At 47.1% G+C, this 17,949-nt stretch overlaps 1 protein-coding gene across 1 annotated transcript; it reads left to right on the top strand.

Moving 5' to 3' along the window:
- Nucleotides 1-1,102: 1,102 nt before the first annotated feature.
- arhgap32a (Rho GTPase activating protein 32a) lies at nt 1,103-16,370 on the top strand. The gene is given in 24 exon segments (XM_037267789.1): nt 1,103-1,515; nt 5,250-5,364; nt 6,021-6,114; nt 6,587-6,669; nt 6,811-6,895; nt 9,043-9,129; nt 9,191-9,328; nt 9,399-9,491; nt 9,572-9,694; nt 9,810-9,887; nt 10,262-10,343; nt 10,449-10,598; nt 10,925-11,027; nt 11,152-11,296; nt 11,397-11,479; nt 11,585-11,692; nt 11,757-11,862; nt 11,864-11,903; nt 11,969-12,182; nt 12,270-12,418; nt 12,497-12,571; nt 12,650-12,988; nt 13,045-13,158; nt 13,486-16,370. Coding segments are annotated over 23 exon segments (4,476 nt in total). The 5' UTR covers nt 1,103-1,515; nt 5,250-5,272; the 3' UTR covers nt 15,381-16,370.
- Nucleotides 16,371-17,949: the final 1,579 nt, after the last annotated feature.

The raw sequence follows: 17,949 nt of genomic DNA, 5'->3' as shown, positions 1-17,949 counted from the left end.
CTTTTCTCACCGCTGTCAAGTGGCATCTGTAAAATCATTTTCTTTTGTGTGTGTGTGTCTGTGCGCGCGTGTGTCTGAGTGTGTGTGAAGGAAACAGAAACAAGCTAAAAAAAAAAACTCACTCTGGCCTGGTTCCAACCCTTCGGCCTTTTTAAGGGAAGAAAAAGCGCCACAGGCGCTAGTTGTTGCCGAATGAGCGCACCATCTCAGCTCATCCTCGCCACATGCGGCGGCGGCCTGCGAGAATATGAACACATTCATGTCACCATATCATGTCCAACGCTTAGTCCCATAAGGAATTTTCTCTCAAATTTTTGTATTTTGACATAATAAAAAAGACAAAAGAGGTCTTTCCTGTTGTACTTTCTTTATTGGAAGCTGTACATTGCTTTGTTTTGCTACCCATGTAAATTGGATGTTACAATTTGGTAACACGGTTTTGGAACAATGGGGCCAGTTCCTTTTTTTTCTATCGACTGAAACAGAACAGTTAAACCACACACTCAGAACAAAAGAGGGACAACAAAGTTGGAAAACAGGCTTTTGTCTCAATGTCTTGTGAAGATAAAGAATCAACTGAGGTGTCTATTCCAACTTCCGATGAATTGAAGAAGAGGTCAGTCTCAATCATTTTGTTCATAAAGTGTAGTTCACATGCGAGACACCGGGTGTAAGTGTTGTGCATTTTTGTCAACATGACCTCTTGTCAAAGCACAACGCATTTATTCAAAGTTAAATATGAATGCAGACATCTTAAATTTGTAGTTAATGTTTAATTTTTTTGTTTTCTAAGGAAAAGCTAATTACAAGGAGGCTTGGGTGGAGCGAGAAAAACAAATACGTCCAAGGAGAATGACCTTTGTGCTTTTTACTCAAATTCAAGAGCCCAGAGGCATGCCGGGAAACAAACACACTAACAAGTATGTGCACACACCTGGGGTAACCACTTGTTAATCCACTCGGTAAACACTGAAATAATTTAGGGCCATTCTGTCTTTTGCAAACTGCAAACAATTTGAATATTACGGCTAGTATTAGCATGGTAGCCACCTCCCACCTACACACTCGCTTATATAAGCGTGCGCGCTCGTGCTGGATAAAGGTTCATTTAGGCTTTGTGGACACTTACGAAACTGAGCCCCCCCCCCACGGACCCTCCCACGCCTTCATCTACTTCACAGCCTGATTCCTCGGCGTGGGAAACACCGCCCGCGCGTTCGCTAGCAAGCGCCATCCATCCGAAGCGCGGGCACGGAGGCGGTGCCGTGCGCGCTCCCGTGCCAGAGTGCAGTGAGACACACCAGTAAGCGGAGAAGCACCTCAGGAGACAGCCAGGAGCTCCTTTGCCTTTTTTGTTTTGTTTTATATTTTTATTCATTCCGATTTTGGACGTTCTCAACAGCGGACACTATCGCCGGGCGTCGATGCAGTGCCATGTCGACAACATCCTGGCGGATGCCGAGGAGCTGCTCCCTTCGGCGGTTTAGACCAGCGGAGGACACCCGGCCGCAGCAGGTAGGAGGACGCACGAAGCCGCCCGAAGCCGCCCGAAGCCGCCCTCATCCTTCCGTCATGACATCACGTAACACACACGTTAGACTGCACACACACGTTGTCATGCAGAAAGAGCAGCAAATGTGGCAAGGTGAATGGTGGTTGGGTGGGGGAGGACACAGCTGTTGCTTTGGTGCGCCAGGTCAGAGTCCACCTGCAAAGAAGTTAACCCAGTTAGCTGTTACCGGCCACTTGACACTTAAAGCAGAGGTGTCAAACTCATTTTTTTTCGCGGGCCGCATTGTAGTCATAGCTTCTTTCGGAGGGCCATTCTGACTGTCAACCCAAATAAATGTATGAGCTCCTCATATTGTATACAGTAAAAGCTACAAAACAAACTGACAAATAACTCGTTTTCAAATCAGACGAGATAGAAGATATTATTAAAAATGAAGACGATTTGCAATTCTAGTAATGACACGAATTTGATGCACAATTTGTCTTCGCGGGCCACAGAAAATGATGTGGCGGGCCGTATCTGGCCCCCGGGCCTTGAGTTTGACACCTGTGACTTAAAGCAATATAGTGTAAACTACCTATCAATGTTTGCCCCCCCCCCCCCCCCACACACACACACACACTCGCTGTTCCTGTTACTGTACATGTCTGCAATATTATGCATAATCATTTTAATAAACACAGAAACCAAAAAAATGCAACCTTATATATGATCAAGGCGACTTGGGACGAGTATGTTATGTAAAATGACAAAACATAGACATGTGACAAAAAATAGTGCACAAGTCACATTTTAAAACTTGAGAAGTATAATAGTGTCATTGTTTGTCCGGAATTTTGTAACTTAAATGGGTGTGACAAGGTGTGAGAATGAATCACTTAATCCGACAATAAATCCGGTTATTTTGATAGTCGATGAATCATTTAGACATTGGTCAACTTAAAATTGTTCTAAATTTCTGCCTCTCAACAGTGAATATTCAAAATTGTTTGTAGTGCGCTGTGAAAGCAGAATTGTTAGCTTTGTGTTAAACCAAATTGACAAAATGTTTATGCTTTTTGGAATAAATAGATGAAAAAAAATATTTGATTCATCGGAAAATAATTGACGGAGCAATTGATTGCTAAAGCAGTCGTTTGTTGCGTCTTGGATATTATCAGATTCTTTGTAATGAACTTTCATTGACCTTTTCAGTACCGTGTGGTGGTTCCCAACCTTTATCGCTCCCATGCCGTGAATTTTTCCGATCGCCAATCAAGGAAATATAGTCAAATGGTTTACAAGGTGCCAAATGTGCAAATTATTAACCGCACTGTGGCTGCGCCCAGTAATTCAATAAGAGTGCATCGTTGCACCGCGGAATGCAGTCAACACGGGCCTCGCAGTATAGAGGAGGCCGCCGGTTACCATGGCAACCCCTCCCGTCCACGCCGACGACTCCAGACTGAGGATGAGGTGGCGAGAGGAGGGTAATAAGCCTCCCAGAAACCTTTTGACTCGCTCAATCTGCCCGAGGCAGCGTCTTTCCCGCCCCTTCTCCTTTTCAGCCATTTTTCTCAAGTGTGGGGGGTAGGGAGGGGGGCTGGGTGTCGTACGATCACGTAATCTTCTCCAAATCTGCCAGATTAACTTGATGTCGGCTCACACGGTGGCTCAATCTCCCCGTCGTCACACCGAGGCCAGGGTGCACGGCGATTAAGCACGCTCTGATTAAATTGTGGACAATAAAGCCACAAATATTTAATCAACACGCCCGTCCGTCCGTCCGTCCGTCTCTCACCCGAGATGACGATGTAATCCCACCTCGCTATAAATAGACCACAAAGACAACTTTTGCCAAGACTCTCGTTGACTCCTACACCGATTACATCACTATGCGGTATTGATGAGCATTTGGATACATACTTGGTGGACTATAAGAGAAATATATCCGTGACTAATCGGGCTCATCTGCTCATGTTTACGCTGAGAAAATATGTCGGCAGACATTCGTCCTGTCAAGACAGCAGCAGCTGAAACACGTTCCATAAACAGCCCGCATGGAGTAAGCTCGTCCTATTTTTTGCCATGTAGGCCATCAGATAGATGTCGTTTTCATTTTCAATGCGGGTTTAAAAAAAAACAAAAACACCTTTTAAGTATTGGTGCTTCAAAGGGTTCCTTCCAGGAAGACTGTCTTGTTTGTTGCTGCTTCAGGACCAGCAGAACCGTGGTGGCGTCTGCTTTGCCGCAGAAGATACGATGTAACATTACATTCGTGTCAGAACGTGCGCTTTGTTCGACGATGACGTCTTCATGTTCAGCTTTATCAGTACGAGCCATTTTATCTGCCTGAAGCTCGAGAGTCTACAATGTGATCCATTTAAAAAAAAAAAATTGCAACGATAGCTGTCATGGTTTATCTTGGCGCCATTTCTTTTCTTATCACACAAAAACCTGGCATTTGCACTGGGGTGTGTAGACTTTTTATAGATCAATGAGAGTAGCACTATGCTAAACATATCGATGAAGAAATTCAAACAGATCTCATTTGACTTGACGGGTGTGTCAAGCTCATGTTTTTCAGTCGATGTTAGCCTTCACATTTTAGAACACAGCATTTTTCTTTTTTGTCCTCGGCGTGCGATGCTGTAGTCGACAAGGCCAAGTATTAGACTCGTATGCTGCATTTTTTTCAGCATTCCCCTGAGAAATGCGCTGTAATTGCAGATATTGGAAATAAAGATAAGACCAAGGTGAGGCCCGCGTTTTTAAATCAAACGACACGTCAAAGGCATTTGGAGCGCTTGTATAAAAATGAATCGCAGTCTGGTCCTGTCCGCCTGCTTGCATTCTGCTGAGTCATCAAGTCCGTCAACAGCCAGCCAGCGAGGCTCCAAGCCAGCCAGCCAGCCGCGTTCCTGGTGGGAAAGTGCTCCGGTGATGAGTCCACTCCCAACGTTTCAATGCTGATTAGTGACGACCTGGAACGGCTTCAGCGTTTAAATGTAATGGAGCCTTTAGTGCTTCTTGTGCCCCTATGCCCCCACTCATTGTTTGTCGCCAAGCATTCATTGCAAAGCTAGTTATGGGAAGATTGTGGAGAGGACCATTAGAGAGTCTGGTTTCGCTGTGTCTATGCATTCCTTCTGTTTGTTTACACTACATGAAGAGAGAAGGAGTAATCATATCGGCCAGCTAATAGCCCCAGAAATACTTTTGGTATCACTTACAAGGTGCTACAGTAGTTACTATTAGGGTTGATCAAATGATCTCATTCAGTGTAGTAAAATGCAATCACAAAAGTTGCATTAGTGTCTCGCTGTGTGTTCATTGGCCTTTATTTTAGCGGAGCTAGCCTAACATGAACTCAAAATATTTTATATGAAACAAGCCAAATTTATTATTATTTTTTGTATAAAACAATGCACGAAGTTGACCCAAATAGAGTGCTGGTCCCCTTTCATCCAAATCAGGCTAATTTAAGTATTATGCTCCCCAACATAGCCTATTCCATTCCCTTCAGCAAGTAGACCCCCCCCCCCCCCCCCCCTCCGCATCATCACCGTGTCAGCTGGCAGCATCGTAGCATGACATCATCACATATTAGTTGGAGCGTTCTCGCCTCAGGAGGAGGCGCTCGCGCGCCGCACACTCTTCCAAGCCTCCCTTCTACTCTTCACCCACCTGCCTTAACGCGCTCTCTTTCTCTCCCCGCCTTTTTTTTATTTATTTTTAATCAGCCCTCGCGTTTCAGGGAGCTTGCGGAACCACGGCATCATGGAGGCTGGCTGCGTGGTTGCCGCGGTGATCGAGAATGCCGCCGCCTCACGGCCCCGGGGGGACCCGGAGAGTCGTCGCGTCCTTGAGGGGTGAGAGCATCTCTTCTTATTTTCTGCACTCACAACAACTTCTACGGAGTCAGCAAGCATCAATGTATCTTCCTTCATGCGTGCACAGCCAATTTACAGTCTGTGACTTCATGTTGCAATCTGAGTCATGTGTGCTCTCATGTCACTGAGCTCATCAGCCTGAATAAGTGTGACAACGCCTTCCGCCTTTTTGTTGCTCATAAAAGTCGACCCCCCTACCCGAACTCATTGAGTCACATTTGGACTCGGTCTTTTGTGAAGCGCTCGACTGGTGGTTGGCCGCCTTTATGGTCGGAAGAATAGGTGAGCTTCACTCCGCTCAGCAAACACAAAAGCCACAACGAGACTGCACTTCCTCTCGGCTTTGTCATGTCTTACTGGCAAGATTGTTAGAATCTTATCAGTCACATGTCGAATGACTTGAACCATGCTAGTGCAGTGTCATGATTTGAGGGTGACACGTATTGTTGACTCACTTGCCCCCTCTGCTGGCTGACTAGGAAATTACGACACTTTTTTTTTTTGGCACTCATTAAGCTTGTCACTTAATTGTGCTTGCTGACTAACAAATCATAATAAAAACACCATTAATATGTTGCTTTGGGGCGAGACAACGGTCTCTCTAAAGCCTTCATCTCCATTTTGTTTCCCTACAGAGACGCAACACCATTCACTCAGCCGAACAAAGATGATGTCTTACCTCAAGCTCCCAGCAGCCCCATAGATGAGGGACAACCACGGGAGATACAGGTACACACACATTTCGCATGCGGTCAACCGGCAAGATGCCTCATGAACGTTGTGTTCTTTTACCAAAGACGTGCTTTGTCGTCTATCTTGTGTCATTGCCCTTTATCGTCTGTTAACTAAGTGCTTTTTAAGTCTCGGTGGGAAATGTAACGCTGGAAGGAAAAACACCAAGTGCACTCGTCTGCTTCTCTTTTGTGGACATGACCAGCCAGTTGGTTGAGTATGCGATGACGAAACCAGCTCAATCCATTTAACTGTGGTTTTAATATTGAAATGCTAACGTGCCTCGGGCCTGTGAAGGGTCGAATCGCAAACAGCGTCGGGTCGATTGCAAACACCAAACAAGATGAACCTGTTCACAAAATGGCTTTGTGTTTTTGTATGCCCTGACCGTGGGGAGGCGACGAATGACTTTTAGTGCAAAGCTGATTTCGCTTGTCCACGTTAATCGCCGTCCGTATTTGTGCGGCAGGCGCGCAGTGATGACATCACAGCCGAGCCCCTCCTGCGCTCCTGCGTCAGCACGGCGAGCATGAAGGTCAAGAACATGAAGAAGTAGGTGCTCCGTGCTATTACGGGCTGCAAATCAGGCCTCGTATCCAGGCCAGTGCAATGAGCTTCCCCCCCGCCCGCGTCTTTTGCCTCCATCACAGCATCAGACTAGCGAGCTGATGCCGTTGTGCTTTGTGTTTGCAGGTTGACCTTTCCCAAGGGTCACTTTCCCCGTCTGGCTGAATGTGCGCACTTCCACTACGAGACTGCTGACTTTGGGAACGTTGAAGTAAGCCCTCCTTGACAAAAGTACTTTTTTTAGACCACTTAGGCCTAGAAATATCAACCACAACTATTTTTCATACTTATTATTTTGTGCCACTCCCACTAGTTTGTTAGCTCTCTCAGTTATAATCTCATAATCCAGATCCCGCCAACGTTTTAAAGCCGTGAGCTCGCCTATTAGTTTGAGAATAAACCACATGGAATCAGCTTATGACTTTATAAGTCGACATCGCGAACGCGGCTGGCGAAAGTTTAGGCGCTAGCTCTTCTAAAAGCGCATCTGGGCTAATCGAGCTTGAAACGCAATTAGCCCAAATTGTCTGCTTTCCAAAACAATCTTTTCGACATGTAGAAAAATTCCAGCATCACTGTTTGCATGCTAATGTTGCATTGGGTGCATTAGCATTCGCCTCAAAGCGCTTCTCTTGCCTCCCACACGAGCAGTGTTAGCGCTTGAGGCAGCATCCCAATTTAAGGAGCTGCATTTCAAGGACAATCACGCAAACTATGTGCCCGTTTGGACCCGGCTGTAAAATCATGCTAAGGGTGGAAGAAAAGCAGGTGAGATTTCTTTTGACGTGTCAGTAGTGCAGCGTGTAGTACACACAGATGTGACGTCAGATGGGGGGAGGGGGTTGGAAGGATCAGATCTCACTGAACCGAACAAGGGCAGCGAGGACAACCCCCTCCCACCTCCATCCTCTCCAATCTCCCTCACAGCCCCAAACGCAGTGCCAGCTTTCACGGTAGCCGCGTCCAGGTCTGGCCGAGACGAGGTTTCGCATTCGTTCACTGCCAAGTCGCCTTTTGTGGCGAGACAGAAGCGCTGTTTAGAAAGGGGGAGGCAGGCGGGGATGGAAGGGGGAGGGGGCACCAAAACGGGGAGGAGGGGAGTCTGAAAGGAGGTGAGACACAGTGCGGAGCATCCTCGTCTCATCTTGATGTTTTGAATGGGAGAGCATGCGCCAGCTTCCAGCTAGCGAAGAGCAACGTCGTTTTGCGAAGCAAACGTTTGAGTTTTCTTTTTTTTTTTTTCTTCTTTTTTTGTGGAGCTTGTGGGAGGTCCAGGACCAAAAGAAAGATCTGCTTCCAGGTAACATAGGCTTGTGCTAGCGTAGCCTTTTATGCTAATGCTTTAATGAAAACTTTTTTTTGTTGCTAAATTACATGAAAGAAAAGCAATGAGACTGATTGAAATGTTTGCAGCACTGTTCTGATTTTGTTTGTGAATAATGCATGGATGTGATGCAGGGCCAACAAAGAATGACACATTGGTGGCAGTCCAGTGGATGTGCATATCGGGCTTTTGTTACTCTTTCTTTAGCCGTCATAACAAGTTGGCAGTGATCCATTTGAGGTTTGTTCAGAATTGGCTGAGGTGGGGCCATTCCAATTAACTCTGCTAATACGCTTTGTATGTTTAATTACTGTTTGGATTATGGCGCGTGGATTTTTCTCATTTTTTGTTGAGGCTCAAATCAAGATTATTATTTTTTTACTGCAGATTCATATGAAGTTTTTGTTACTTTTGTTTTTGCATTGTAAATTTGAAAAAGAATTCAAAAGACAGCTTGAAGCGCTACATTTTGCTGCTAATGCAATTTCTACACTTTCCACCCAAGTGGAATTTTGCACACGGCTGACATGCATCAAGACATTGAGCTGATTTTTATTATTTTTTTCTTGGTTCTTCTTTTATTTTCTCGTTGTCCCTGTTCACCGCCTCGTAGCAGTAAACTGGGTCGCCGCGCGTTGTGTAACAGCCCGTCTCAATGTGCTTCAAACTGTTATAAATACCCAGAAGCCCCCGCGACTCATTGCTTCCACATCTGCCAATGTATTCCCAAAACTCTTCTTTTTTTTTTTCCACTCAGAGCATCACTAAAGAGGACGTTTGGTTTGAGCAGAGTAAAAAAAAAACAACCTCTCAAAGCTTATGGAATTAATTATTTATTTGTGATTGCATGATTGATGAATAGTGGACGAAACCGATCCAATTAATGTTTTAATATTTCGCCTTAGCTGAGTTTTCAAAATGTGTCTGGATACATTTTTGTTTTTATTTCCAGGTCACCTCCGCAGAGGATGTCAATTATTTAGAATCTTATTTTAATCTTATTTACCTTTATTTTTCCTCTGCTTCTTTCTTAGCTGGCCTTTGCAGAAGGACAGAGTGAAATCCAAAAGGGGGCCCAGGACTCCAAAGAACTTCTCTTTCTGGTCCAGATCACCTGCCAGGTACTTTCGCCGCTTCATGTCAAGATTTCAACATCTTGAAACACTTTAGTCTTCCTTCCAGGCTCGAAACTGGCTGGTGAAGAGATCCTACGAGGACTTTCGTGTGCTGGACAAACATTTGCACTTGTGCATCTACGACCGCCGCTACTCACAACTCGCCGAGCTGCCCAAATACGACCCGGCCAAGGACACGGCCCAGGTATTGGCACTTTGGATTTTCAGGCGAGTCTGAAACACAACATTAACACTTAAATTTTTTTTCTCTTCAGGCAGTAAACAAGATGTTAGCCACCTACTTGTCCCGCTTCTCTGTCATCGCCGACAACAAGATCAATTGTGGTCCGGTTCTGACATGGATGGAGGTAGTAAAGCTTTTTGTGTGTGTGTGTGTGTGGATAAAGTATATGTTGAAATATACTAAATGTGTGGAGATGTTTTGTAGATTGACAACAAGGGGAACCATATGCTGGTGTCTGAGGAGGCGTCCATCAACGTCCCCGCCATCGCCGCCGCCCATGTCACCAAACGCTACACAGCTCAGGCCACCGATGAATTGACCTTTGAGGTAACAGCACCAAAAAAAAAATCAATATATCTGGATTTGTGTTTGAGCCTTTTATTAGTTGAGCTCGGTATTTGTGCTGCAGTTTAATTGGGGTAATTTTATTTTTCGTCGTCAGGTCGGGGACATTGTTTCTGTCATCGACATGCCTCCAAAAGAGGACACAGGCTGGTGGAGAGGCAAACATGGCTTTCAGGTAAAGCAACTTTTTTGTATTATTTAATACGTTTCTTTTTTTCCGGTGAGGAAAATTTGTGATTTTATTTGTCAGTTTAAGCATTTTTTTTGTATTATTCAATACGCTTCTTCTATTTTTTTGCGACAGTTATTTTATTTGTTAGGTAAAGAATTTCTTTTTGTATTATTTAATACACTTCTTTTTTTTTTTTTTTTTTAAATGTTTGTTTTTTTCCAGTGAAAACTTTTAAATTTTATTTATTAAATAAGCTTTTTTTTCTGGTGAGGATTTTTATTTTATTTTATTTGCAGTCATAATCAATCTAAGAAATCGATTGGAAACAAAAAATAAAAAAAATCCCAAATAAACGTGTCTTCCACGGACTTTCTCAGGTTGGTTTCTTTCCGAGCGACTGCGTCGAGCTGATAAACGACAAGCTTCCTCCCAGCGTTCAAAGCTCGGTTCCCAAACCAGGTACGCCGCCCCTCTTTATTCTTTACTGCATAATTGATGTCCAACTTCCTCCTGGGACATGAGACAGATTGCACTCAAGTGGGCTTTTTGTGTCTCCATCGACAGTTTGTAAGAAGCACGGCAAGCTGGTTACCTTCCTGAGATCTTTCATGAAGTCACGGCCGCCGCCGCAGAAGCTTCGCCAGCGCGGCATTCTCAGGGAGCGAGTGTTCGGCTGCGACTTGGGCGAACACCTCCACAGCTCCGAACACGAAGGTGAATTGCGACGAAAGCAAGAATTAAAAAAACAAGAAAAAATTGCTTCTACAAAATTTCAATAATGTCGATCAATAAACGAGAGCATCGGCATTAGCCTGCTTGTGTCGGTTGGATCAATTCCAAGTCGGTTTTTAATCCTCTCAAGGGATTTATTCATAATCGGGGGTGTGGGGGGGGCACGCTTAATATCAGCAGCCACCCTCATCCAGTGCAATGAAATTTTATAGCTCGCAATGACTCATGCTGTGTTGTTGGCTGTAACAAAAAGACATTTATTGCCTTCAAGCTGGCTTTAAATTGTTCCTTTTGGTGTCTGCCTTCAGTCCCTCAGGTTGTGAAGAGTTGCGCCGAGTTCATCGAAAAGCACGGCGTGGTGGACGGAATTTACAGGCTGTCTGGAATCTCCTCCAACATCCAGAAACTCAGGTTGCTTTTAAAATGGATTTGTTGATATGTTTTGAAAAAACGTTATATATTTTTCGAGTACTCCCTCTGTTTTTTTTTCTTTCATGTATGCTTATGTCATGGTTTTTAATTTGTCCACGTTCAGGCACGAGTTTGACTCGGAGCAGATTCCCGACCTGGGCCGAGATGTCTTTCGACAGGACATCCATTCGGTGGGCTCCCTCTGCAAGTTGTACTTCCGAGAGCTTCCTAACCCTCTGCTCACCTACCAGCTGTATGACAGATTCTCAGTGAGTTTTTTTGTGGTTGCTGACGACACAAATTTAAAAAAAAAAAAAAAAAAAAGAGAGAGTGAGAATGGGATCCTAAGCCTGTTTGTCTCGCTCCCAGGAGGCCGTGTCTGCAGCCACAGATGAGGAGAGGCTGGTTAAAATCCACAACGTCATCCAGCAGCTGCCGCCTCCACATTACAGGTCTGCTCCATGGCTCGCTAGCACGTCCTGGTGGCTACAAATGCAACTGCATGTACAAAAAATAATCATAAAAAAAGAATACTAATGATGACACTCAATGTGCAGGACGCTGGAGTACCTCATGAGACACTTGTCCCATCTGGCCACTTTTAGTTCCAGCACCAACATGCACACGAAAAACTTGGCCATCGTGTGGGCACCAAACTTGCTCAGGTGAGTCAGCCATTAAAGTGTTCATCGCTTTGCTCAACTAAGACACTCTGGCTGTACGTTTCAGGTCCAAACAAATTGAGTCGGCCTGCTTCAGCGGCACGGCGGCCTTCATGGAGGTGCGCATCCAATCGGTGGTGGTGGAGTTCATCCTCAACAACACCGAGGCGCTCTTTCAGCACCAAACTCAACGCTATCATTCGGGAAAGCGCCGGTGAGTGCAAAAATCTGCGTGATTGCTCCACAAGGTGGCGCTGACTCGGAGTGTGTATCTCCTAGGTAACAACACCTTATCCAGACCCAAATCTCTACTGGTCTGCTCGCCGTCCACCAAGCTGCTGTCTCTGGAGGAGGCTCAAGCGCGCACTCAGGCTCAGCTTAGCTCGCCAGCCACCACGCCCTCCCTCAGCCACAGCGACTACATCGAGGTCGGGGAAGGGCCCGGGGCTCTGCTGGGCAAGTTCCACACGGTCATTGAGCTCCCGCTGGAGAGGTGCGTTCAAGGACCGGCTCGTCTAATTTTAGCACTCGACGTGTTCGGAGTTGATATCGCTCCCCCCCTCCCTTTTCTGTTTCGTAGTGTCAAGCGGGCTCCGAGCAAAGCCAAGAAGTCTCCTGTGGGCAACTGGCTGTCCTTCTTCCACCTGGGTAAGTCGCACTCCGTGTCCAAACGTAAGCTGAAGCGACACCCCAGCGAGCCCAACGAGATAAAGAGCATCGCACTGCCAGGTGGGCTCGCTGACTCGTGCCGCCTTTTTCATTTTCCGTTTAATCGGCGCGCACGATTCACTTTTCTTGCCGAAATAGGCGGGAGGGGCGACAGCGGCACATTGCGCTCGGCCAAAAGCGAGGAATCGCTCACCTCGCTGCACAATCTGGAAGGTAATTGAGTCTATTTTCCCCACGCTGCAAAGAAATGACGTTTTTCACATTTCAAAATATATATTTTTTCCTCTCTAGGCGATCCTCCAGAGTACCAGCATCTCCGTCCCCGCTCAACCAGCGAGGCCGTGCCCGCGTCCGACCGAGATGACGTGTTCAGAACCAGAAGCAAACCTCCGTCGAGTCAGAACGGCACCCAAGAAGCTTCGCCCCCCCTGCCGGAGGACGACATCGAACTGGACCCGCCGGTGGCCGGAATGTCCTCCCTGGACTTTGACCCCATGTCCTTCCAGTGCAGCCTGGCTTCCGGGACTCCTCGGGCACCCCGCAACAGGGAGGGACTCAAATTCAGGAGGGACGAGTCAGACGCCACAACTTCTCCAAACAACGTCAACAGCCCTGCGCAGCTCCGAAAAGGTAAGCGAGGAAATCTCCGGCAGATGTTCCGACTTTTCACCTTTTGCAACCCACAGCGGAGACGGCGGATGCGAAAGAGCTCCGAGCGCCTTACGGACATTGCAGCCCGCGCAGCTCGGCCAGTCAGGCGTCGGCGCTGACGGACTCCACGCAAACCCTGCCGGATCCAGGTCAGTAGGACTCACCTGTAAAGTCAACACTTCTTGTACAGTGCATCCAGGAAGGATTTTGCAGCACTTCCATTTTTCTATATTTTGTTGTCATGGGCTCATTCCAAAATGGGTTTCCTCAAAATACCATATACAAAACCCCGTGTTGGAATAAAACATAAAAGGCGAGAGAAATGAAGTTCTCTGAATACTTTCCGCATGCACTGTACATAGTTAGCGTGTTTACGTAGATTCTTATGAAAGCTTTTGTGTCCTGTCCCATCACGTCTTACCATAGCTTTGTTTGTCCTGTCATACTGTAGCGTTGTTTGTCTTCTGCCCCCCCAGGAGCAGATAGACTTATGAGTTCAGTGTCTATTCTCCCTCCTCACCCTTCCCCGACGAGCGCCGCACGCAAGCTGGCTCTGGCGCTGGCCGAGTCGGCGCAAAAGGCCAGCGGCGGCTCGCAGAGGAGAAGGAACCTCCCGGCTCGCCCTCTCCAGCGGCAGGAAGCTCAGGACAGGCCGACTCGGCCGTCGGCTCTGGATCTCAAAATGTGCCCGCAGCCGTACGCCGGCGCCTCCCAGTGGCAGACGCCCGCGCACCTCTACTCGCAAGCGGAGAGTAACTTCACGCCCAACGTCAGCCCGCTCGGCTCGGGCAGCCTGGACTCCCGGCACGGCGACGTCATGCCGGAGGAGCCCACCTATCAAAGCGTGGGCGTTTCCACTCCCACCGAGCCCGTCTTCTCCCCGCGCAGCCCCTTGACCTCCCCCGTCTACGCCAACGCCGACTCCATCAACATCTTTAACTTCCGCGCCGTCCTGGCCGAGACCTCCATGCCCGCCTCCGTCGACGAAGTCCTCCCGCGATCTTTCCAGTCTCCATCATTCCGCCGCTATGCTTACAGAGCGCTCGGCCCGCTCGACGACGTCCAACGCAACCCGTGCCATCGGCCCCCGCATTCGTTTCACTCCGGACGACTCGCTCGCTGCCTTCGACCCGACGCTCTGCCCCGTCACCTCTCGGGACCGAGACACGTGTTCAGGCAGTCCTCGGAGAGCCGCTGCGCCGCCTCCGGGTTAGGACCACCCCTGTCGCCTCAGTACCAACGCTACTACCGAGACGAGCAACTTCCGGGCGCCGGCCAGCGACGGCAAAGCCACTGGCAGCGCTCCGAAGACGGCTTGGTTCTGCACCCCGCCATCAGGCGGGCGCGCTCCTTCCACGCCCCGCAAATCAGTCGCTACGAGCTGGCCGCCGACGTCCTGCCCCCTGATTTTTATCTTGAGCAGGAGGCGGCTTATCAGAGGCTGCTCCAGCCCCACTTTGAGGACGTTCAGGTTCAACAAGTGCTGTACAACCCTTACCCGGATTTGAACCCCAGCGACTACCGAGATGCTTTAGATCCTTTCCAACGTAACAGTATCCGCCACGGTCAGCCTTACAGGACGCGGTCCACCAAGGAAAGAGCGCCGCCAGAGTTCTACTACTCCCCACGACACGGCCACCCTCCCGAAAGGGAACTTTTCATGAACAGCGACGACTTGGTTGTTTACCAGACGCAGGAGAGTAAAGTAACGTCTCCCTACGACAGTCCGGTTTCCCCGGCTGGCTCGACGGGAAGAGAGATCATGCACATAAGGAGTAAGTCGGATCCGGGAAACGGTATGCTGTCGGCCGCCAAAAGGGAAAGCCAAAGCGCCGTCAAGGCGACGTCGCCCTCCTTTCACCAGCCGCATCGCGTCCTCGTCAACGAGAGCGCCTCGCAGCGTCGTCGCCAGGCGCCGCTTCGGAAAATCCCCTCGCTGCCCGAGAGCGGCTTTGCCGAGCTGAGCGACAGAAGGCAAGCGGACCCTTTCAAGAACGCCCGAGCCGGCATCCTCAGGAAGCCCGAGCGATCGCAGAGCACCCGAGAGAATCGCCATCATCACCGCCCCGCCAAATCGCCGATGGGTGCTGAACACGCCGGATCCTTTTCCTCTCAGCCCAACAGAAGGACTCAGAGCGCCAAAGTGCGGCCCGTGCGCTACGACCACACGGCGGGGGGCTTTTACGCAGCGCCCCGGCCTAAATTCACAAGATCCACTCAAGCCGGGCCCGGGTATTCGCCGGGCCTGGACACCACGGTGTCGACCGCCGCCGCCGTTCCGCACGCCGGCCACAGGCTGCTGTCCAAGGCTCTGGCTCAGGATGCTTTTTATCAGTCGGCAGTCAGGACACACTCCGGCGTCCGTGAGTGACACTCGCGGCTTTTTATGTCCATGCACAGTTGGGCCAAAGGAGAACAGCACTTTATCCTCTGCCAGACCATCCGACTGTTTTTTTAAGCCGTCCGTTGAACCTGCTGGAGCTGTACAAAGCTGCCGCTAGGGGGCGGGGGGGGCATGCTGCTAGTGTCATCTTTACCAAGATTTTTTTTCATTTAAACCAGGGCTGTGGAACCTAAGAATCAATCATTTTTTTCCTAGGAGTCTATACCTAAAATAGTTTATCTAATTAAAACAACAACAAAATAACATCAGAGCAAAGGTTCCCCAGCTCTGCTTTAGCGTTTCAATTTGACAAAATGGCTGTCATGTTTTAGTTGCTTACAACCCAAGGGAAGACAAGGTCAATTTTAATTAGTTGAGTACGCTGAAGAACGTGTACAGATTTTTTTTTTTCTAGTGTGGTTCTGTATGTTTTGCAGAAAAACACGCAGCTGACTAAAAACATGGCCAATGTACTGTGCATGTCTCATTGCAGTGCGCTCAAAACTGGAAGCACTTTGTATGAAAACACATTGTCTTAACAATGCATCGGCGTGACGTCTACTCCAAACCTCTCGATAGAAACATCTGATATATTTTTCTGTGGAAACACAAATGCTTGCTCGCTTGCTCGGAATCGTCGCGGAATGCAGAAAAAAAAGCGCACTTTTTAAAAACGGGAATCGACCTCATTGCGATCGCTGACTTCGATGTTTTATGAAATTATGAAGCTACCGTATATACGCTCTCTACCTTCGATTGACGCAGCGCCCCCTGTGAGAAAAATCTATTTTTGTCTATTGATGTTTTGTCACATAAATGGTGGAACTGTGACATCATTATACTAAAGGTGTTTTACTCTTAAGTTATGTAGAGGATTTTATTCTAATAAGACATGTTCAATACATTTCATTTCTAGTGCTTGTCTTAAAAAAGAGAATACATATATGATCATCCATTCCAAATAAATGATCATTGTTATATTATCTGAGAGGAGTTTCAATTGTGGCTGTTTCACCCCACGTGTAGTAGTGTTGACGGTCACTAGGTGGCGCTCAGACAAGCCTTTACGGCGGCTAACAGCAGATCTTGCTCTGCCCAGAAGATCATGAATGACTCATTGCTTTGAAATAGTTGCTCGGGAAACGTTCAGTATGTGTGTGTATGTTAATGACGTCACACGAGTTGACATCCGCATGTGGCAAATGGAGCATATTTATGATCCGGTGCATGGTGTCAATGGTCGAGCATTTATGTGCACTCATTGATTATTCATGCGCACATTGGCATTCAAAGCGCATGCTCACTGTTCCCCTTCTTGTCTCATAAGCAGCACGTTTCCATTTTCATGCCAGTGAAGGTTGAAGGCAAATTATTTATGGCACACTGGAACAAACCGGAGACACACATACACAAAAGGCGGCATCGAGCAAAATATTCAAAAGCAATTTCTTTCTAAGGGCTCGGGCGTGATGCAGCACAACCAGATGGGTTTATTCAGTAAAGAATTGTTCCCCTGTTTTTTCCGAAAGGAAAGAATTGAATTGAAAAGGGTTAAAATATTTTTCACATTCTATCATAATTTGAAATAACTATTTTCGATGTGAAAGGTTGCGAAAAGCTGGACCAATTTACACGACAGATGAGAGTAGTAAAAAGAAATTTCCTTACACTTTGTACGTCAGACAAATTATTCCCCTTTCAATAGACATAACATTTGATTCGTTTTTCCATAAGCTTAATTTGTTTATTAGTAAACTGTGCACTATTTAAAAACATTGTATTGTACAACAAATAATTTTACTTATTTATTTTTTGAACCTCATGCGGCCGAAAATGCGACTTTCGGAGGACGCAGGCTTGTGAATTTGGCAGCGCACATCCGCCTCCAACCACGAAGAATTGCGTGTTCGCCACATGCATGTGGCTGCTCACGCGAATGGAGTGCTGAGTTAGAATAAACGACCGATAAACTCAGTAAAACTCTAAAATAAGTAAACAAGATTATTAAAATAAGCAAAATGGGTTTATATTGTGCATATTAGCCCGATTAAACACTTCCGGATGTGCAAGTTAAGGAGACCCTCGGCGTCGCACTCAAGTCCTAATCAGGCAAGTAAATGTTCTGAATGGCAATAATGAGCCTGTTAAAAACACAAAGTTGTCCTAAATCGCTTGATCAATGAGAATGCATGAGAGTACTCCTTCGCGACGCTGACATTGTATGGACACCGAATGTTACTGCTAAGTGTTTTCTGTAAAAAAACACTTCCAGTAATTATTTTAGCTACCACCAGAGGGAGCCTGCGTACCATTATTGTACTGGTATTTGTACCACACTATTCAGAATGCCTGCAATTTAGTATTTAATCAAAGTACATGAAACTTTTTTAAACCCAGTTAAACTCTATTTATGCTTTCTCCGTAGGTGTGAATGTTTTTCTTCATTTGATGTCTTCTGCAATTGGCTGGCAAGTGACATCATCCCGCTCCATCCAGCTCATCTGCAACCCTGATGGCGAATGACAGAGATTATTTTTGCACAGTGCAAAAGTATCTA

This window comes from Syngnathus acus, chromosome 13, assembly GCF_901709675.1.
Source record: "Syngnathus acus chromosome 13, fSynAcu1.2, whole genome shotgun sequence".
Taxonomy (NCBI): domain Eukaryota; kingdom Metazoa; phylum Chordata; class Actinopteri; order Syngnathiformes; family Syngnathidae; genus Syngnathus; species Syngnathus acus.
Note: the sequence above shows the minus strand (reverse complement) of the source record. Positions and strands in the feature narration are given on the sequence as shown.